At 34.4% G+C, this 20,952-nt stretch overlaps 4 protein-coding genes across 4 annotated transcripts; 1 reads left to right on the forward strand and 3 right to left on the reverse strand.

The window, feature by feature from the left end:
• Positions 1 to 853: 853 nt before the first annotated feature.
• Positions 854 to 4,696, reverse strand: LOC120153982 (FRIGIDA-like protein 5). Its single transcript, XM_039165838.1, has 4 exons — positions 3,154 to 4,696; positions 2,038 to 2,607; positions 1,569 to 1,744; positions 854 to 1,492 (listed from the first exon to the last, which is right to left on the reverse strand). Exons 1-4 carry the CDS (start codon positions 4,553 to 4,555, stop codon positions 890 to 892), a joined length of 2,751 nt encoding a protein of 916 aa, XP_039021769.1. The 5' UTR covers positions 4,556 to 4,696; the 3' UTR covers positions 854 to 889.
• Positions 4,697 to 7,637: 2,941 nt separating this feature from the next.
• LOC120153790 (trafficking protein particle complex subunit 6b-like) lies at positions 7,638 to 9,764 on the reverse strand. Its single transcript, XM_039165667.1, has 4 exons — positions 9,594 to 9,764; positions 8,591 to 8,708; positions 8,295 to 8,514; positions 7,638 to 7,853 (listed from the first exon to the last, which is right to left on the reverse strand). Exons 1-4 carry the CDS (start codon positions 9,743 to 9,745, stop codon positions 7,825 to 7,827), a joined length of 519 nt encoding a protein of 172 aa, XP_039021598.1. The 5' UTR covers positions 9,746 to 9,764; the 3' UTR covers positions 7,638 to 7,824.
• Positions 9,765 to 14,320: 4,556 nt separating this feature from the next.
• On the reverse strand, positions 14,321 to 16,589 carry LOC120154107 (superoxide dismutase [Cu-Zn]-like). Its single transcript, XM_039165932.1, has 8 exons — positions 16,516 to 16,589; positions 15,759 to 15,847; positions 15,571 to 15,672; positions 15,326 to 15,421; positions 15,122 to 15,153; positions 14,952 to 15,027; positions 14,499 to 14,552; positions 14,321 to 14,334 (listed from the first exon to the last, which is right to left on the reverse strand). The coding sequence occupies exons 2-8, from the start codon at positions 15,832 to 15,834 to the stop codon at positions 14,321 to 14,323; spliced, it is 450 nt and encodes a 149-aa protein (XP_039021863.1). The 5' UTR covers positions 15,835 to 15,847; positions 16,516 to 16,589.
• A 3,617-nt stretch (positions 16,590 to 20,206) lies between these two features.
• On the forward strand, positions 20,207 to 20,746 carry LOC120154108 (disease resistance protein RGA2-like). The gene has a single exon (XM_039165933.1). It carries the CDS (start codon positions 20,207 to 20,209, stop codon positions 20,744 to 20,746), a length of 540 nt encoding a protein of 179 aa, XP_039021864.1.
• Positions 20,747 to 20,952: the final 206 nt, after the last annotated feature.

Below are 20,952 nucleotides of genomic sequence, written 5' to 3' on the forward strand. Positions count from 1 at the left end.
TTATTTGTCTTTTTGACTCACTCGAATGGACTTCGAGTTGTAATTTCATAAACTCGACTCAATTCGGAAAATTTCAAATTCAAGTTGAGTTATAAAATAGAACTCAAATAACTCGAATAGTAATTTTATTTTTTTAGTAATTAATGATTGATTTTCAAGTTTGAGTCGAGTCCCTCGACTCTGTATGACATATGTATATCACATATGAAAAAAAATATTAAAAAAATATATATGTATTATTTATGATTATAACAAACCGTTTAAACCACAATCAAATAATATCATAATATTATAAATGTTTTATAATTAAATTTAAACAAAAAGTCGAACAACTCGACTCAAATTTTAAAATTGACTTGACAAATTTCAAATCAAATTTGAGTTATAAAATAGGACTCATTAAATAACTCGAAAATTTTTTACTCGACTTGATCGAACGCTCACCACTAGGACCAATAATGTAGGGACCAAAACCAATCTTTTTTTTGAATCGATGACCAAAATTGAATGGACTAAAAATATAAGGGACCACCCGTTTAGTTTACCCGAAATATTTCATGTTTTCACATTAAAAATGTATAATGTAAAATTTATAAGTGACCACCCGTTTAGTTTACCCGAAATATTTCTTATGAACATATTAAACGAAATTATTATTAATATAATAGTGAATGTAAATATTTCCATTTAATTGGTTGAAGAGTTATAGAGAGAATTTAGTTTATTTTTTCTTGGAGGACCAAAAATAATATAATCAAAATTTTAAACGTAAATTACTATAGTCATAAGTGCAAAAATTATCCAAAATTCCAATAGACATGAAGACAGGGTAAATATATAGGTGTTGGGAGAGTTCCATGGTCCTAGATGAGTTCAGCGGTGGCCGAATCTACGGCTGCCTGGGCCTGTTGTGAATCAGGTTTTGCCCGGTGGCTGAAGTAGATGAATGTTCTAAGTTAGTTGCCGAACGGTAAAAGTTTATGCCTGGATTAGGCTGAACCCCTATTCCATGCAGTGAAGCTGGATGAATATTGGGGTTAAGTGTTGGTACTTGAGGTGTATAGGAGTTGGTAACTAGTCCATCAGTCCGAGCACGCTTATTGCTTGGCCCGTGCAGTCGAGCCACCGGAACGGAACCATGGATCATACCTTGGAACTGCTGTGGAGGTCGAGTCATCGGACTGGAAGCATAGGTAAACTGCTCATGCCATTGAGTACCTGTAGTGAAAGTATAGTTCCCACCGTGAAACTGCTGTTGGACAGGAGGAACGGGACTCGAATGATTCCCCGGGACAGACGGGCCGGTGTTACATGTTGTCCTGCCATGTACATTCGGTTGAACTGCAGAAAATGTCAAGTTCAGCTTTTGCTTTTCTAGCTCGGCAATGGACTTCTCAATGACCTCAACCGGCATATATGATTCGAGCTTACAATCCTTGACACATTCGATTACAGATTTCAATGAAGCGATCCATTCATCTATGGCCTTCTGCTGTGAAAGATGATTTGTATCATTTAAAAACTGTCTTGAGGAAATATAAACATGTCGATGAATCATAAGACATTACCTGAACTTCGGGCGAATTCTTCCCGATCTTGCAGCGATCACAAGCCGCTCTATTTATATCCTCCAAGAATAGTTCTAAGAGCCGTTTTGGTGGGCACTTATCCTTGCAATCAAGTGCACAGACAAATCTAATTGCTTCAATATATTGCTTTCTTGCAATTAGACTACCAACGAAGTCTGTTACATAAAAATATATTAGGTTGCTTAACTAGATTCTCCGAATCAACTCTAGTCGATACATGTTCGGAATTAACTACAGATGAAGAGCACGGTACTTCATATGCATAAAAGATGAGAATTGTTAAGACAGACAATACATGTTCATAACTTCATATGTCTAAGCACCTGCCTATGCATAGTCAACATATAGCAGATGCCTACATGCACAGACACAAAGAAAATGGTACTGTTAATGTATCGGTTCCTATACGCAACCAAACAAGGAAATGAAAAGGATTCAGTAAATTTACCAGGAATCATATCTGTAAAACCAAGGATCTGGCATACATTTCGAGCCTGTTGGTGTTGAGCTGTAGTAGCAAAAAGTTTGAAGATTTCATCTCTATTGAACGAGGGTGCTAACCCAAAGGCAGCAACAAACTGCAAAAAACACAACATTTCGATGGAATTTTCGGCACTCGGTTTCAGCTCCGTTTTCCACTCCTTTGCCAATGTCAATGCATCTGATTTCACCTTAGGTTGTACATGGGATGAGACTTGAAAAAGTTTCTCCAACATAAGAAGAGATATCTTGAGAAAACTTTCTTCAAATCCTGTCCCATCCTTTTTCTTATGTTGAGAAGATATCCCAAGCATTAGATCCAGAACAAACTTGGCTGGATCCGGTGACATTTGAAGAGCACTCAGAACTTCATCCTTTCTCAAACCAGGCTCTTCTAGATGCTCATTGAGGACACTTTGCAAAGCCATTCCATCCATTGTAGCACCAACTACAAGATCAGCAGTTGAAGCTTCACTCACATTGCAAATGATAAAATTTTCCCGAATTTCTTTCTTGATTTGATTAGTGACTGTGTTCGCTAAGCACAAGCAATATAGAAAAGAAAATAAATGAATTTAATAAGAAAGTAAACTTTCTAAATTCTCAATTGCAATTCCTAAGACATTTATAGCAATGTCACATTATTTCTATACGAGTTTTGCATACTGAAAGTACTTTAATGGTGTTGAAAGGAGGGGGAAAAGCAGAACTTCCATACTAATCATGTCACATACAAGCCACCAAGATTTCTCATTTTTCATGTTGGCCACAGGTAGTCAGTTTAACTGTGACTTTGATCCCTTCAACAAAAATAAACTATGGCTTTGATATAGTAAACACGGTGAGATAAAGAAACTGAAAGAAACAGAGGAAGAGCATGTCCTATGATGCTCCACAACCACATTGAGAGAACGAAACACATCTGTAAACGGGAATGGACATAATTTTTCAAAGATACTCCAAATAAATGAAATGACTTAGAAAAAAAAATTAAACATACAAGAGTCAGCAATATATCAATACCTGAAACTCATGCAAAAGTCTGAGTAACATAGCTATCAATGGATCGAAATAGAGAACATACCTGATTCTGTGTTAGTGATTCCAAGGGCATGTGTGTCGAAAGAACGAGGATTCTCACTGCTTGCTTGAGAGTGAAGGGCATTAGTTAGTTTCTTCTCTTTCAATTCAAGTTCTTTACTTCTCTGTTCAACAGATTTTTTGACTGAATCAAATTGTTTTTCTTTGAGTTCAAACTCCTTGACACGAGCTTCAAATTGCCTCTTTTCTGTTTCTAATCCATCCAAACGTTCTTCCAATGATCTTTTAAGTGATCCAATATGCTCATCCTTCACACCAGCCACCTGTAGGCATTCACCACCTACATTTTCAACTAAATTCAGTGGCTTCTCTTCGGATTTAAGCACACAAAGGAGTTTCTCCAGAGATTTTTGAATTTCTTGAAGCTGCTGTTGTTTTGATTCAAGTTCCTTGGTGCACCCCAAGATTGTGTTTTTAATTGAGGTAAGTTCACCCTCCTTTGCTTCAAGCTGCTTGGTACATCCTTCGACTGACATTTGGACTGAGCTGAGTTGTTTCTCTTTTGAATGGAGCTCTTCCTCCTTTGCTTCAAGCTGCTTGGTGCATCCTTCAATGGATATTAGGACCGAGCCGAGTTGTTTCTCTTTTGAATGGAGCTCTTCCTCTTTTCCTTGGAGCTGCTTGGTGCATCCTTCAATCCATATTTGGACCGAGCTGAGTTGTTTCTCTTTCGAATGGAGCTTTTGCTCCTTTGCTTCGAGCTCCTTGGTGCATCCTTGGATCAACATCTGGATTGAGCTGAATTGTTTCTCATTCGAATGGAGTTCTTGACCACGTTCTTCAATGCACATTTGTACAGCACTGAATTCTTGGTTTTTCAATTCAATATCCTTGGAATATCCTCCCAACCTTGCTTCGACCGATTCGAGCTCCTCCTTTGTTGATTCAAGCTGTTTTTCATTCCTCGCAATCAATGCTAACAGTGAATCAAGTTCATCATTTCTTGAATTAAGCTCTTGCAACCGAGCACAAACTTTTTCATCAATCAACCTCAGTTTCTTCTCGAAACAATCGAGTTTAGCAGCATGAACTCCAACAACATTTTCAAGTGCTTCATAGTTTTCCTTTTTGGCTTCAAGTTCTTCCTCGTAATCCTGAATCAAGGACTTGATGGAATCCAACTTTTTCTCATTCTCTCCAAGTTCATTCTGTTTCACATACAGTTGATTAGTACATTCATTGATCGAGTTTCGGAAACATGCCAACTCCAACTCCTTCCCTTCCAGCTTATTGCAACATTCACTTATAGAATTCTGCACTAAACACAATTGCTCCTTCTTCAAACAAAGCTCCTTAGAACAATCATCAACCGATTTCATAACCGAATCCAGCTCGCCGCTTTTCGAGTTAAACTCCGACGAACAATCCTCGAGCAATTTCCGCATCTAATCGATTTCCTCTTCTTTAAACTTAATCTCAACATTGCATTCTTCAACCTTCTTACTCAACACGCTTAATTCACTTTTCTTCAAACCCATCTCTTCTTCTCTTTCCCTCAATACTCCCATCCTACTTTCCACCTCCCTTTCTCGAAACTCAACAACATCCAATCGTTTCTCAATACTCTTCTGAATCGAATCGAAATGATCCTCTAATTCTTTCCACTGTAAAGTGAAAAACAGAACAGAAGACGCTTGAGAACTGGCTAGCTCAAGCGACTTACGAAGGTTCTCCCTCTTCAACTCACCGAGTTCCCGCTCTTTCTGAAGATCCTCCATTAAAGCAAAAAAAAACCCAAACACAGTAACCTTTCCACAGTTCAAAAGAAAATGTAAAGCAAATGCAAAAACATAGATATACTAAGATGACAAAGCAAAAGCAGATTTGAGGCTGAAAAGGACAAAGAAAAACAGAAGGGACGAACCGAGTTGAGATTCTTCGTGAAGTTTAAAAGAAAGGGAGAGTTTTGTTGGGTTGCATGCATGCTTCTTCAGTGTAGTGTAGTGTAGTGAGTGGTGGGCGAGTTGGACTCTGGAACTTCTGTAACCGACCAATTCATATCTATCCATCTCTAGTTCTGTACCCTTTAATGTTTCAAATGGCTTAAAACAGTAAATTTGGTATGTTTACTTGATTGATTTGAAATCTTTTACCAAAACTGGAAAAATTAATTTAACTAATCCTTAACCTTTTTATATTAAATTAACTCCTATATTTAGAGGTGGCAAACGAGTCATTTAGATCGAATTTTGATCCGGTCATTTCGAGTCTAGATTATATTCAGTTTAATTTGTCCTTTTCAATTCGGACCAACCTTTGGATCGGGTCAATTCGGGTTGAATCGAATATGAGCCCAATTATATATAAATAGAATTATTGATATATTCTTGTAAAAAATATGTATATTTATTTGTCAATCTTACCATTTAGGCTCAATTTCAACTTTTAATTGTCCAATATTTTGAATTAGACCATCCTCTAGAGATGATAATTTGACCCAAACTCGATTTTATAACTCGTGTTAAAGTTTGTAATTTGAATTTTATATTGACATGATTCGAAAAATTTATAGTGATAACTATTTGGTAAAAAATCTATTATAAATTTTATTCTCAATTAAAATTTTCAATTATATGTTTAATTATAAATTTACTATTTTACTGAATTTAAAAAAATAATACCCAAGTAAATTTTTTAAATATTTTTATTAAACTATTAATATTGTTTAAATTAATTTATCATTTGAAATAACTTTCATCTTAAGTGAATATATATATATAGAGAGAGAGAGATTGAGATATATATAGAGCTTAAGATTTGTATTTTATGTTAATTTATGTTCGTAAAAAATAAAATTTCTTTTTTAAAGTTAATTATAATATATAATCTAAGTGATCGATAATTAAAATTAATCATATAAAATAAAATTTTGGTAGTACCTTGACTTTATAATCCTTCATATCAATTTTTTTTTAATTTTTTAATAAATTATCATATCAAATATGGAAATGACCTTTTAAATGAGAGAAAATAATATTAAATCATTAAATTATTATCAAATGAGATACTACTAGTCATTAAAATATTATCAAAGGTGATGATTAACTAGTAATATAATGTAAAAAAAGAATAAAACATGCACCATTTTATTATTCATCATATTATTAGTAAATATATAAAAACAATAAATTATTTAGTCACTTTTACTCATTTATCGTGTTAAAAATAGGGTCAACATTCGGTTCGGATTGGATTTGGATAAATTAAATTAAGATTGTTTTCGGTTTGAGTTGCTTTCGGATAAGGTTAAATTTAGTTTGGGTTCTTTCAGTTAGGATTAATGTTGGTTAGAGTTTCTTTCGGTTTGGGTTGTTTTCAATTCAGGTTAATTTTGATTTGGGTTATTTTCGATTCGTATCAAATTGAATATGTGTCTGTATTGGGTCAACTAAATTTCGAATCGGATATGGTTTGGGTTTCAGATCAAGTTTAGTCATCATATTTAGGTTAATATCACGTATCAGGTCGGGTAAACTGGTTCAAGTCAACTTTGTCGGATCTACCTATATTTAATAATAAGTTTAACCAAATTAATCCTTTGCTTTTTATAATAGTTTATAATTTAAGGCTAGTTTGGTTCTATAAAATTCATAGTCAATTTGATCAAATTGTTAGATTTAGACTATTAACTCAAAAAAATTAAGCGTTACTCTAGTCAAGTTCATTAAATTTAGGCTTAATATAAAAATATGTGCCTAAATTACACTCAAAATGACTTTTGGGTCTAAAAAATTTCGTTAAAATATATATCAATATTTTCTTGTACACTTTTAAGTGTTACCATTCAAAAAATTGACACGTTCAATTTTTTTAAATTATTTTAAAATAATATTTTATTTTTTAAAATAAAAAAAAATTGACATGTGTCACTTAACGGATTTTTTAAGGTAGACACATAAAAGTATAATAGAAAAAAACATTAGACACGTATTTTTGTTTAAGGTAAACACCTAAAAGTATGATAGAGAAAACATTAGACACGTATTTTTAACAAAAAATTCTTTAGACACCACAAGTGTCTAATACTTTCTATTTTTTAATTGCCAACTCAAGTTTTCGTTAACGAGTTAATGGGAGTTAACGACAAAAGGACTAAAATCAAACGAATTGCTAACATAAGGGGTCAAACACACTTAATTTTTAAACAGGTGACCAAAGTCTATCAGACCGAAAACAAATGAGACTATTTGTATAGTTTACCCTATTTATTATTGTCAAAGTTATTTAATATTAAAATTTTCCTTTTCACACAACTAGCCCGTTGAACGGGTTACGAGAGGCCTCCCCGATTAGACCTCTACGATTTTTTTTAACCATTGTTGATATGCCTGGATTTATAGATCATCAGTTCCTGGACGAACTAGTTGAACCAGTCCGATCATCGGTTCCTAGTTGTCCGGGCATTGTTGAATGCCAGTTCAACACAGTGAATGCCCATTGCTGAATATCACAGTCAAATATACAGGAGAACTCAACAACAAAGGTTTTTCTTATACCCGAAATATCCCATAAATTTCTTCAAATAGTATTTCTTGTACCTGAATTTCAGATAATTCTGAATGGGATTCTGTTACTTCTCATCATGCTTTAGATTAGCACTTAGAGCATGTTCGAAACCCGGATGATTGGTGACGCATCTCCCGTAACGTGCTTGTCAAGCCTTTATCCGAACCACAAATGAACCTGGAGTAAACGCAAGATTATAGTTATGAAAAAGTTCATATTAAATCTGTTCAAACATCCAGCAATTATGTTTAATTTCTACCAGAAACATGTCAAGATCGTTGATTAAACTACAAATAAGGGCAAAAAATCAAAAGATGTATTCAAAACCAAAGAAAAGTAAATGTCAGGTTTTCATGGGCTGGCATTATCGCTTTTGCTCATTCCGTATTTCTTTGTCAGCAACACCATTCCTTTTTTTCTAATTTCTACGTTAGAACTTAGAATATGTAAGGTTTATAAGAGAACTCAAAACTAATTTGCTTCATGTATTAAATAATACCGGCTAATTTCCTTAACCGAATCAAAATCATTTACAATTTGAGTTTCTCAAAACATGGTTAATAAATGTTTGGAAAAGGGTAATAAATTTTATCAGCAATAATCAAGTAGGTAACTCACATGCAGGAAGGTTGGACATATCGGCAGAAACCGCACAAGGTATTCCCAAGTTTGAAAGAGCTCCCCTTATGATTCCGCATGGAAAATACAGATGCATGCTTTGCACAGCCTTGTTGTCAGCCATGATAGAAAGCTCCTCGGATGTTCCATTTTCAGGTGATTGCTCAATTGACATGCGTGTAAGCCAACGAAAACGATTATCTTGCAATACAAAAGTGCCCTACAAGACAAGTGTAAATCATTTCTTAAAATTCCATTATCACACAGTTTTGGTCCGTTTCAGTTCCTAAACATACCCTATGATTTGTCTTCAAGTTGTCTATTTGCTTCTTGAAGAGTTCAAACCAAAAATCCTTGCAGATGAACTTGATTGCTTCTAAATGATCACTAAAACGTGGCCTCTCCATCGTATACCTGATAACGACTAAACTTTGTTATTACAACTCATATTATCTTAACCTCACAAAAAAATTGAATATCTGGAAGAATCATTTATAACTTATGTAGTTAATCAAGCCCAAAGACATCAAAATGCATTTCATCAAATAATTACTTACGAGCATACTTCTTAAATGGTCATCATAAATAAAATTTTGATGTCGGACAGCATACAATACCAAGATAAAACGTGAAGAGATCATTAAATAAGACAAGAAGTTTAAAAATAAACCGGATCAGACGTTGATCAATACCTTGTTCTATGTATTACCTTAAAATGATCAAACCTTTTAGGATTTGAGTATAAACAAATGCATACAACTTAAGAAGAGCCTTCAAGACTGCAAACCAGATTATCTGAATTTTTAATCTCCATAGCATTTAGCTAACTTTACATCATGACATTCAGGTGAAAATGAAATTGGCAAGATGATCAATGACAACGATTCCAAGCAGTGCCGATACTTATGAAAGACAAGCTATTTCATCCAGTAACAGACACAATCAGAACTTCAAATTCAAGCGTTTTCAGAACATTAATCGATCATAGAAATTTTACTTCCGCACACCAAAACTAAGAGCATTCCTTTCTCTCACATCATAAACTACATCCAATTTAATATAATCAAGCTGGATTTTTTTTTCAGTTCCGCTCAAATTAACTCAATTTCAACAAATGGGTTTTTCTCCAATCCCCCAAATCCAAAAAAGGGACATTACATCACAATAACTTAAATTGGAGCTAAAATTAACAAAAAAAAAATTCAGATGGGCTTCTCAGATTCATAAATCTACTAATATCAACTCAAAAAAAAAAAAGATGAGGAAGATTGGGTTTCGTTCAGATGGGGGAGGGTTTACCGTTCAGATAGCTGGTGGCCGACCTGATATCCAATGGCTTCGATCCGACGGGCAGCGAGTTCAGGCTTGTTGGCATAGAAACGATTGCAATACGTTGAAACCATTTCGGTTAGTAAGCTATCGATACAGCTTTCTGATACCTCTCTCCCCATTTTTTTCTCTCCAAGAATGAAAAAAGGCTTACGCCTTCATCTTCCTCCTTTAAAAGTCTTTTTTATTTTGGTGAAATTATGAATTTAGCCCCTACACTTTTACCAAATTGAGATTCAGTTTATTACTGTAACCTTTTTGTTGTTTTCTTACGACTATAGATTGTTGCGACACATATGGATTTAGAAATTGTTAGCTGTTTGTAATTGATGTTTTATAGGATAAAAATAAATAAGAAATTACAATGACACCAAACCTAGTCTTACATGCTAAGACTAAATATGTACATCTTGATTTAAGTTTTCTCGGAGAAAAGGTCAAGTCTTAACAATTATGAGTCAATTATGTTTATTGTATAATATCAAATTTATGATGTATTAACAAAGCCTTTAACTGTTGAATAATTTTAAAATCTTCAACATCAGGTATGTATTCTAGTCTACAAGAGGTCAAGGCCGAACTAGGATAAAATTATAGGAGGGGCTAAGTTATTTATCTTTGAAACTAACAATGTTCTAAAAGGTAATTAAGCCACAAAAAATAGAAGATTAGGGATTAATTTCACTAATTTTGAAATTATTATATCCTAAAAAGTAATTAAAATAGAAAAAGTTAATTGCAAGACTTAACTTCATTTAACTTTAAAACTGATAATATCTTACAAAAAAATAATTAAACTAGACAACTTTGGGAGAGATTAGGACTTATTTTTAATGGTTTCAAAACTTTAAAAGACTTAAAATACAATTAAACCATAAAAATTGGGTGTGCCACATCCCCACACGTGGTTCCGCTACTGAAGAGGTTCAAACAAGAGAAAACGGAGTGAATATTAAAACGAGGTTATAACGATCTAAATGGATTCAATTTAGGGTTAGTTGATAAGTGTTTTTTATTTATTAAAACCCGTTATATCGATATGATGAATTTTATGTATTATAAATATTATTGTATATTCTAAAATAAAAGTGTTTGTGTCATATTTTACAATTTTTTTTAAGGCTACCCTGTTGGTCAAAAAACCTAGTTGATAATGATTTTAGTTCAGCTAATAAATTGACTATATGTTGGCCTTTTTTGATTCATTTTGTTGAGAAACCTTAAATTGTTGGTTTTTTTTTGCCCAATACCTTAGGTGGGTAAAAATATTAGGGTATTAGGCAGATCTAAATTTTATTTAGCAAACTACGGCATTTGTTATAGTCGGCCTGAAACTCGTCATCTCGATATTATTTTTTAATGGTCCCCATTTAGTGGGCTCCACATGGACCATTATTTAATTGGGGTCATGATGACTCATCACGTTGAAGTAGCGAATCAATTAATTTTTTTTTTAATTTTTAAAAAATAAATTTTATAAAATAAAAAAATCTTAGGAACCCGTCACGTTGAGGTGACGAGTTCATTTGAATTAAAAAAAAAGTAATCATTGGTTAGTTGCTGTACAACGGGCAGCAACGGCCAAGGGCCGAGATAATTTTAAAAAAAATCAATTAAAAGAAAAATCAATTTATTTAAATTTTAAGGAATACAAAGTAAATAAATATAAAAAATAATTTTTTTACATGAAACTTACAAAGTAAAAATCAATTTATCTATGTCTTCTAAGTTCTTAACGAATCCGCGGAGTGATCGAATGATAATGTGGCAGGGCTCGTCGAGTACGCTAAGGTCATAGGCCTTGATCGTCGTCGTCGCCTTGCCGAGGAGGTGTAGCCAACACACTTTGTGATCCACCTTCGAAAGACGGTGATGGATTTATGATATTTGACGCCATCATCGTCGTAACTGCTTCAACTTAGCTTAGGTGACCATATAGGATATGGTCCCACTCACCCACAACCTCATGTTCTGTCGAATATGCTTGAGCGTATTGCGGTGTATCCCATGAACCTCCAATCCAATTCGGTCAAATCTCGATTAAAGTATGAAATTGAGGATTGAAACCGAAACTAGTCTAAGATGCATAATAGTACTCTTCAGCCGCATATGTTGAAGCGGAAGAAGACGAAGACGATGTCTTCTTCTTTTACTTGGACTTGGCGCGTGTGGCCTAATGATGTAGTCATTTTGCCTTCTCTTTCGGTGTTGTGAGATATGGTTTTCCATTTTGTTCGTAAATCCAGAGATAGTGGGAATCGTCAAAATCTAAGTCTAAGGGTGTAATGTCCTGATGATGGGGGAGCGATAGTTCACGCTGATTACATAGGTCGATGTAGTAAGCGTGTCTTGTAGACCAATTTTCATCATGTTTCCCACGCGTATTGATTGTATGGAGCGTGTCCATATCAACCTCTATTCCCGTAGGAATCGGCTGGTGCGCCGCAATGACACATCACTCTATCAGTCGCGTGCCACTCAACAATCGCTTGGTGTAATAACAGCGTCACGACACACCATAAGTGAGCTAAAAATCACGCCAGCAATAAGCGGTTGATCTCCTCGTCAACATATGGAAGCCAAGAGAACTGTAAATATTAAATATCACAGTTAGTATATATAAAGTTAAAAATATTCAAAAATAATAATAATAATAGTGTATGTCATACCGCGAATTGATCGGCGATGTCAATCCTCATCCATTTGTCTCATGCATCGGCACCTGCCAAATTCGTCTCTGTTATTTTATGACACCATCTAAAATATTTTAAAAATATATTATAAACAAATAAAAAATAAATAAAATTTTGAAATTAAAAAAAATGAAATTAAACAATTACCTTGCAGCCAGCGGAAACTCGACCGAGGGTCTGTAATCGACGTCAAAAACGGTAAGCGATACCAGTCCCAGCACTGTAGCAATAACAGACAACCTGCTACATCAGCTTTTCGACCACGCTGGACAGTTGTATCCTGGCAAAGGTCCCATTAAAGAAAGGCCAAAATCGTCGAGCCCCAATTGGTATTCCGACACACAGCGAAGTCTTCCAAATATCGTAGATACTGGGTGTGCACCAAGTTGTCAGATTTGTACGGTAATAATATCCCTTCGATCACTTGGAGAAGAAATGCTCGGGATGCGAAAACAACCTCTGCATTGGTAGACTCGTCCGTGACTTCGAATTCGGACTCCAGCCACATTATCATTACTCGATAGCCCCTCATGAAGTTGAATGGTGGCTATTTTCCCAAGACTTGGAGTATCAACGTCGTGGGGTCGTAAAAGTTATGACTCGCGACAAGGGCCATCGTATTTATAATCATTAATTTCGAATTTTCGGAATTCAAAATTAGGATTTTCTTGATCCATATCTGATCTAATTATCCAAAATTTTTATCGGATATCCGATCCGAGTTATCCGAAAAAATCGGATCGAATATCTAAAAATTCAGATTGAATCATCGGATTATCCGAATAAGATATTTTTGCACACCCTTACTTTTGGTAATGTGGTGATGTGCTTGCCAAGCTAGAAAGCAACTTTTCAAACCCCTCACATTCGGATATTTATTTGATAAAATAGCTTTCGTGTACCGATCAGCGTCCTATGGACTGTTAATTTCCATATTGCATGCCGATGCCGCTGATTATGTGCCGTATCGTGACTGTGTTCATGTTTAAATAATGCTAAATTCCATTTTGTATAGAAAAAAAAAGAGCAAGAAAGAGAAATTAACTTGCATCGGCGAGTTTTTGGTTGAAGGTGCGGGGGTAGCATTTTGAAAATATGGAGCTTTATAGAAAACGAGGTCTTCTGAAAGAAAGAGAAGTGGTTTTTAGTGAAGAGATTGAGAAAATCGAAAGCAGGTTAAAGAATGTCGAAAAGAGGTCGTTTTCATTATGAAGATTCGGATTTAGGAGGCCGAAAAGGTTTTTTCCCACTATATTGTCCTTATCGGGATGAATGCTTATTTCTAAGGTAGAGATTTGCCTCTATCCCCCCTTAGTTCATTGTATACACCTTTTTCATTTCACTATGATAAAATATTTATTACTCTTTAAACAGGCCCACATAGACTAACAAGCTACGCAAGCATGGATAACTAGTGACATGCCTTTTAGCTTATCAGTAAAAAAAATGTTAATTAATGAACAAAAGATTCTTGTTGCTGTTGGTCTATGATAAAATTCTTAATAAATGAATCAAAATGCACACTTTATGTTTTACGATTTTATATTTTATTCGTTTATCAAATTAAAGAACAATTTTTTGTACAATTTTTTTTTATCTCTTTTCAGTAAACAAATCAAACTCCTAACAAAATTTTCTATTGAAATGAAAAAGTCGTGATGGATCAAAAATACAACGCTCAAAATTCAAAGTTCAAACCTTTGAACGAGACCAGGCCTAAATTGATAATTACGTGTCAAAGAAAAATTACTCATCACACAACACTGTAGATAAAAGCTAGCATGCCATGCCAAAATTCAGACCCAAACTCAAAATAAAAGCATGAACTCGTACAACTAAACTCTGGATATTTTTTATCTCGATTCAAGACTTCAAATTATAAAGATAGGACGTCTTTCATGCAAAAATTAGCCACGAAAATTCCAGAATCATGATGACATTACCGGGAGGCAAAGAAGAAGAAAGAGAGAGCAGCAAAATTAAGCATTCCGCAAAAGATGGTTATTATACGATAATACCTGCAAATAGAACAAGAATAGAGCAATCGATAATGAGGGGAAATTAAACAGTATTTCAGAAAATTATTGACATTGTAAATGATAGAGTTGGCCTATAACACAAAAACATTACAATGATGGGTATTAACTAATAAAAGAATTTACTCTAAGATATGTTAACTTACCGCAAGCTACTCTGCCACCAGCATTACCTGTGCTTTTGCTAAGTTCATGCCCACCTGCAAATATAATAGCAGTGACATTTAATGCCTAAATCATTTGATATATATCTTGGTTATTATAAACGAGTAATAAATAAATTATTGAACATGATAATGCCCCTAATATAACTAATCCATTTAATTGTTCTTGCTGGATACTTAAGCTTAGCTAGAAGCAATCCACACACTTGCGGGCATTGCCAGATCAGCTAATCTACACAGACAAAATCATGAGCCATAAGGGTGTATTAACATTTCAAATTTGATTTTTCCATTGCAGCCAGGTAGAAAAGATAGTTGGTAAGCGGATCAATCCAAGAAGTCGACCACTTATTAACCAGTTTTTTCTAGATTAGAGAAGACTCAAGTATAACAACACTAAACAACTTAAGCAGTATCAAAATTTTGAACTATTACCCTTGCCAAGGTCATCAGGATCTGCATGGACAACAACGGCTCTTCCAATAATGGAGTTTGGCCCAGAGAGAGGAATCTGCCAAAGCATAATATCACAACGTTCAAAACTGAACACAAGTGTATAAGGACATTAAATTCACACACACAGGGAAAAGGAGTTGAAAGAGAACCTGTTTGTCGACAATTGAGAAACTAGAAGAGCCTGGACAACACAGATAATATTAACAATGTTAACCATACAAGAAACATAAACACCAATTACAAACAGAAAAAAGTGGAGTTTGAACAATGAAAACAGAACCTAATATAAATATTTTGAATACAGTTACAAACTAGAAAGCTGACGGTTATTTAAATAAGGAAAACATTCATACCATCATCACCAACAGTGACATTTCCAAGATCACCAGCATGGCGATTCTCATCTTCAGGAGCACCGTGCTCTTTTCCAGCGGGATTGAAGTGAGGTCCTGCAAGGAGATCAATCATCAATAACGAGGAATTACATCCAAAATCAAAATAAATCAATAAAGTCAATCTCCTGCCATTTTCCCCGTTTCCCTTCCAATTCCAAACAAAAGGGAAAACAAATCTAACATTCCAACTTTCAGACTTTTACCTGTTGACATGCAACCATTTGTTGTGTCACCAAGGGCATGAACATGGAATCCATGAAGGCCAGGCTTTAGACCAGAAATGTTCCCTGTTACGGTAGTTGGACCTAGGAAGGGCAGAAAAGGTTAAATAACTTCAACAATAAAGGCATAAATACAGAGACCAAGAAGTCTGATCAGGATTGTGATTTACCATCTCCCTCCTGAGTGAAGAAAACAGTTCCCTTAACACCTTCACTGCTGCTAAGGACGGCAACGGCCTTCACCATTTTTCTAAGTGATCTAAATGTTAGATATGGAAGTAAATAAACTTCAACCAAGTAAAAGATGTCTTTAATAAATACATTAATGAAAACGGAATAAAAGACTCAGATTAAAAGATAAGCTCTTATTTGACAAAATAAAAGCATAATGGAATAGTATGAGAGATATTTTTAATTTTTTAGCCTAAATAAAACCAGAAGTTAGTTAACATAATAATAAAAAAAGAAATTCAATAAGTAAGTAAAATCTAAGTAAAGAAAAAGAAGAAATCTATATCGATAAACCATATAAGCTGAAAAACGGCGAAATCAATAATTAAGATATAAAGAAATCAATCCGATCGAATCTTCAAACTGAAAATCACCACTTTCAAACCCAAAAAGAAGGGAAGAAGAAAATTGATCAGCTGCCTTCCTAAGTAGATCTTCAATATGTATTTTGTTTAATATTTTTCTTAATTTCTTCAATCATCAACCAGCAAAAAGAATTCATACTAATTTATCATACAACGAGAAAAATAGAGGAAATCAACAAGCAAGTGAAATCTAGGCAGAAAAAAAAATCTAGAACGATCTTACACAAAATCTGAAGAACAGTAAAATCAAGCTCGAGATATAGAGAAATCAAGCAGATCAAAGCTTTAAAACCCTACAAATCGAAGGAAAAGATAGTCAAAAGATGCTTACCTCAGGGCACCCCTTCAGAGTAAACGAAAGAAAAACACAGGAGTGAGGAATGAGTTGAGTGCGTTTGTCTCCAGCTAGGCAGCTACCAATATGAGGGTACAAGGGTAATTAAACTCTCTGCAAATTAAAATAGGATAAACTACACTAATAGCCACTAATGTTTAAGTAAGTTTTCGTTTTTTCTACTTAAGTTTTAAAAGTAACAAATATAATCACTAACATTATCTATTTATTACAAATTGATCCCTCGACAATAAACCCGTTAAAAGGAATGATGGAATGCACAGTTGGACTGTTTAAAGTTGACCACCACACTGGAGACCGTTGACACTCCTTACAAAAATCCAATCCATTGAAACGGATTTCCTTTTCTCCTTTCTTTTCTAGGGATAGGCATTGGACGAAAACCTGGGAGTTTCGACTTGGTTGAGTCAGTTTTTTTAAAAATTTATATTCGAATCGGGTTTTTAAAAGGTCGTGTTTGGATTTAGAGTGAAAAATATCTGATTCGACCCGTAAAAATATATAATTTTACATTATATATTCGGGGATAATTATAGCAATACCTCTTTATATATTATTTTTCAATTAAATTCCTATTTTATCTAATTTTTTTATTATTTTGTATCGAATCAAATTAAGATTTTGTCTAAAAATCAAGTCATAGAATATATATTTTTTGGGTCAGATCGAGTCGGATAAGAGGTGTGAAAATTTTGGGTCGGGTTGGGTCAGATTTTCCTTCCTTCACATTCGTTTGTCGCTCGAGAAAAAGAAAAACAACAGTTCACATTCCCCTTTAACACCCTTGTCACCATTTTTCTTCACTGTTTTCTTTTCATTTATCTCAATGTTTATCATTCACTAACTTCAATACAAACAATGGGTTGAAATATTTATCCTTTTTTAGCCAAAACAAAGTCGCGGTCTTTTTTGTGTTCCTATTTTTTTTTCATTTGGGTTTTTCTTTAAACAATTAATGATCAATGCAACAGATCAATTTACCACGTCCTCACCGTCGTTGTACCAATTTACGTGGCCATGATACTAGCTTACGGCTCCCTTAAATGTTGGAAAATCTTCACCCTCGACCAGTGCTCCGGCATCGAGGAGCTAAGCTTTTGACCGCCGAACAGTTTCCGGACACTGTTGAATCAATTATTTCGTTTAAAATTGATTCCAATAACGTTTCGCTAGATGAGAAAGAGCCTTTACAAATGGACGCCGAGGTCGGTGAAGATGGAAAACTTCATGGGATTTGAGTGTACGGTAATAATCTTCTGAGAACTAATGGTGTCGCTTATCCTGCTCCGACTACCTGTGATATTCTCTCTCGTTATCGAGAAGGTGCTGAATGGAAGCGGAGGAGATGACAGAGGTGACGTTGGGAAGGATTTGCATATGTTTGTTTGGAGTTCGATTGCTTCCTCGACTTTGGAAGGTGGGATTCATGTCTTTAGAGGTGGAGGTTATGGCAATGATCATAGTGGATTAGCTCACCATAATGATATAATCTTAGTCATTTTTTTAGTCTTTCGTTACATGTTTTGATTATGACAATGATTCATGTGGTTTGATCTTCATGTCTAGAATATGATGATTATGGTATAGATGATTTCACCTTCGGTAACAAGCCGGAAACGAAGGGTGTTGGCCATGAATGACCGGTGCTTGCCAAGCTTGGTTCGAAGTACTCCGCAGCCGAACTCAACCCGAAGGCCGAACTGAAACCGACCGCAATGCCCCCTGCTAGTGCCATGACCAGACTCATACTCATCATGGTGTGGCATAAACTAATTCAGAATCTGAACATTTATTCGAGTTTGATAGGTCTCACATAGTCTCTTATTTCGTTCAAGGGGAATGGGGACTGTTCTTTTTCTTTTCTTCCGGTGAAAAAAGGAAAGTGAAGGAAATGGCCAAATGGGAGGAGAAAAGTTCTGTTTTAATGGATTGAGTTTTTATTTAAAGGAGAATCAATGTCAACAGTCTTCAACGTGGTGGTCAACTCAGTTAATGGCGAAACTTGGTGATAAGTTTGGGGAACGTAAAATTTTAAAATTTTCAGGGTTTAAATTAAATTTAAAATTTTTGAAAGTTGTAGTTTATATTTTTTTCCAAAAAAGTTAAGGTCTAATTAAAAGTTTTGAAATATTGAGAGACTTAATGAGAATTTTTAGAAATTATGGTAGGGTTTAATTAAGAACATTCAAAGATTTTAAAGTTTAATCTGAATTTTTAAAAAATTTGGAGGACCAAATTATTTTTTTTGAAAATGTTAAGGGTCTATATTGTAACTTTAAAATTTTTTGGGGTCCATGGCCCCTACTAGTCCCTCTTACCTTCCACCATTGAACTTAGTCCAGGTAAACTTTTAACGGTCCATATGTACATTCTGTCATGCGGGTTTACGTTGAGTGATCAATCTGTAATAAATTAATAATATTAGTAATTAATTTGTTATTTTTAAAATTTTAGTAGATAAAATGAAATTTTACTTAAAAATTAGTGAACGTTGGTGTAATTTACCCATTAAAATATATTTGTAAAGTCCAAAAAAATTAGAGGTTGGTTTTTATATATTTGGGCCGTTCTCAACTTCAACAACAACAAAATCCTATTCTCATAGTAATCAATTATTTATATGTATTAAATTTATTTTTTATTAAAAAATTGATGATAATTTAAACTAAACGTTAATATGTTAATTGGAGATATGATAATATTATATTTTAATGGTATCTATTGACACCACCGTTACGTTCAAATATTTGCTCGATGACATAATATAAATGATGAATTGATCCATAAAATATATCTCGAACAATTTTAAGATTAAATTTTATCGCATCTCAACTAATATGTTACTGTCAAACTCAAATAATCAAAATAATCATTACTTTTTTTTAATAAAAAATAATAAAATTAAAAAAATATAAATAATTAAATAATTATTTTATAATTTTTAATAATCAAAAATATAAAAATAACATATTATAATATGAGAATAATTTTTTAATTTTTAATAAATATAGACTCAACAAAACACCTTTATTCCGTTATTTGGGGGATGATTTGTATATTTACTCTATAAATAATTAAAAAGAGGAAGAGAAAAAGTAAATAAAAGGTAGGACAGAAGTCAACATTGTTACGCAGATATTAGTTTATGAACAAGAAGAAGATAAGATCAGAAGGGAACCCTACAATATTTCCTCGAGGGCAACTTGGAAAATATTGTTAATAAAAGAATAGTAATATCATTTTTGAGTGCTTCATTTGTCTTGCTTTCCCTAAAAGAAGTCGCATCTCTTCATCCTCAGAGTTCAATCATGGCCGAAACCTTTTTGCTCAATATTGCAAAAATAGTTCTGGAAAAAATAGTCAATCTCTCCGTAGAAGAAGTTCGGTTGGCGGCTTGGCGCTTAATGTCAAAACCGATCTGGGAAAGCTGAAAGAAACCATGAGCAGTATTAAAGCTGTGCTCTTGGATGCTGAGCAGCAGCAGCACCGCAACGAGAAGCTACGCCTCTGTATGTGGAAGCTCAGAGACATCTTTTACGACACCGAAGATTTTATTGATGATTTCAAGTGTTAAGCTCTCCGCAAACAGGACGTCAGCCATCCCAACATTAGTTTCAATGTGCGATTTTTAGCTTCCTGCTCTTTGCCTCTCTCATTCTCTTTAACAATGGGTCCCAAAATCAAACAGATCAACCGGAGGTTGAACGAACTTGCCACTGAGTGGAACAGTTTTGATTTAGGACCGAGCCGCAGAGAGACTCACTCTTTCGTTAACTCTTCGGATGTCATTGGTAGAGACAAGGATAAAGAGAACATTATTGATCACTTGAAGGAACCGAGCGAGGATGGGAATATCCCTGTTATTCCCATAGTTGGAATAGGGGGTCTAGGGAAAACCACGCTCGTTCAATTAGTGTACAACGATGATAGAATTACTGAACTTTTCCCATTGAAATTATGGATCTGTGTTTCAGAGGATTTTGATCTTCCTAGATTGCTCAAGCTGATGATTCTCTCTGTTAATAAAGAAGAAAATTGTGATGGTTTAACAGTTGAGTCCTTACAAACTTGTTTGCGGAGTCTTTTGAATGACAAGAAGTTTTTGCTCGTTCTAGATGATGTGTGGAATGAAAATCGAGCGAGATGGATCGAGTTAAGAGATTTATTGAGATCAATGGATGGCTTGTCTCAAAGAAGATCATTGTGACTACTCGGAGTCTGAAGGTCGCCTCGATAATGAGTTTTTTCCACCCTTATGAATTGACAGGCCTCCCTTGTGAGGATTGTTTGTCTTTGTTTACCAAATTGGCATTTAACGATGGCGACGTGAGGAGACATCCGAATCTCATGAGAATCGGAGAGGAAATCGTGAAGAAATGCAAAGGTGTGCCTTTGGCAGTGTTTTTGAAAACT

Source organism: Hibiscus syriacus, unplaced genomic scaffold (genome assembly GCF_006381635.1).
Source record: "Hibiscus syriacus cultivar Baekdansim isolate YM2019G1 unplaced genomic scaffold, ASM638163v2 tig00111105_pilon, whole genome shotgun sequence".
Taxonomy (NCBI): domain Eukaryota; kingdom Viridiplantae; phylum Streptophyta; class Magnoliopsida; order Malvales; family Malvaceae; genus Hibiscus; species Hibiscus syriacus.

Coding starts and splice junctions, on each gene's coding strand:
- LOC120153982 (XM_039165838.1), bottom strand. CDS start 4,555: ATGCGGAAATTGCTCGAGGATTGTTCGTCGGAGTTTAACTCGAAAAGC. Junction 2,608..3,153: donor AATCACTAACACAGAATCAG/GTATGTTCTCTA, acceptor GCTTGTGCTTAG/CGAACACAGTCACTAATCAA. Junction 1,493..1,568: donor AGAATTCGCCCGAAGTTCAG/GTAATGTCTTAT, acceptor CATCTTTCACAG/CAGAAGGCCATAGATGAATG.
- LOC120153790 (XM_039165667.1), bottom strand. CDS start 9,745: ATGGGGAGAGAGGTATCAGAAAGCTGTATCGATAGCTTACTAACCGAA. Junction 8,709..9,593: donor GGCCACCAGCTATCTGAACG/GTAAACCCTCCC, acceptor AGTCGTTATCAG/GTATACGATGGAGAGGCCAC. Junction 7,854..8,294: donor TATGTCCAACCTTCCTGCAT/GTGAGTTACCTA, acceptor CGTTTACTCCAG/GTTCATTTGTGGTTCGGATA.
- LOC120154107 (XM_039165932.1), bottom strand. CDS start 15,834: ATGGTGAAGGCCGTTGCCGTCCTTAGCAGCAGTGAAGGTGTTAAGGGA. Junction 15,028..15,121: donor TCTCAATTGTCGACAAACAG/GTTCTCTTTCAA, acceptor ATGCTTTGGCAG/ATTCCTCTCTCTGGGCCAAA. Junction 14,553..14,951: donor TCCTGATGACCTTGGCAAGG/GTAATAGTTCAA, acceptor TTATATTTGCAG/GTGGGCATGAACTTAGCAAA.
- LOC120154108 (XM_039165933.1), top strand. CDS start 20,207: ATGGGTCCCAAAATCAAACAGATCAACCGGAGGTTGAACGAACTTGCC.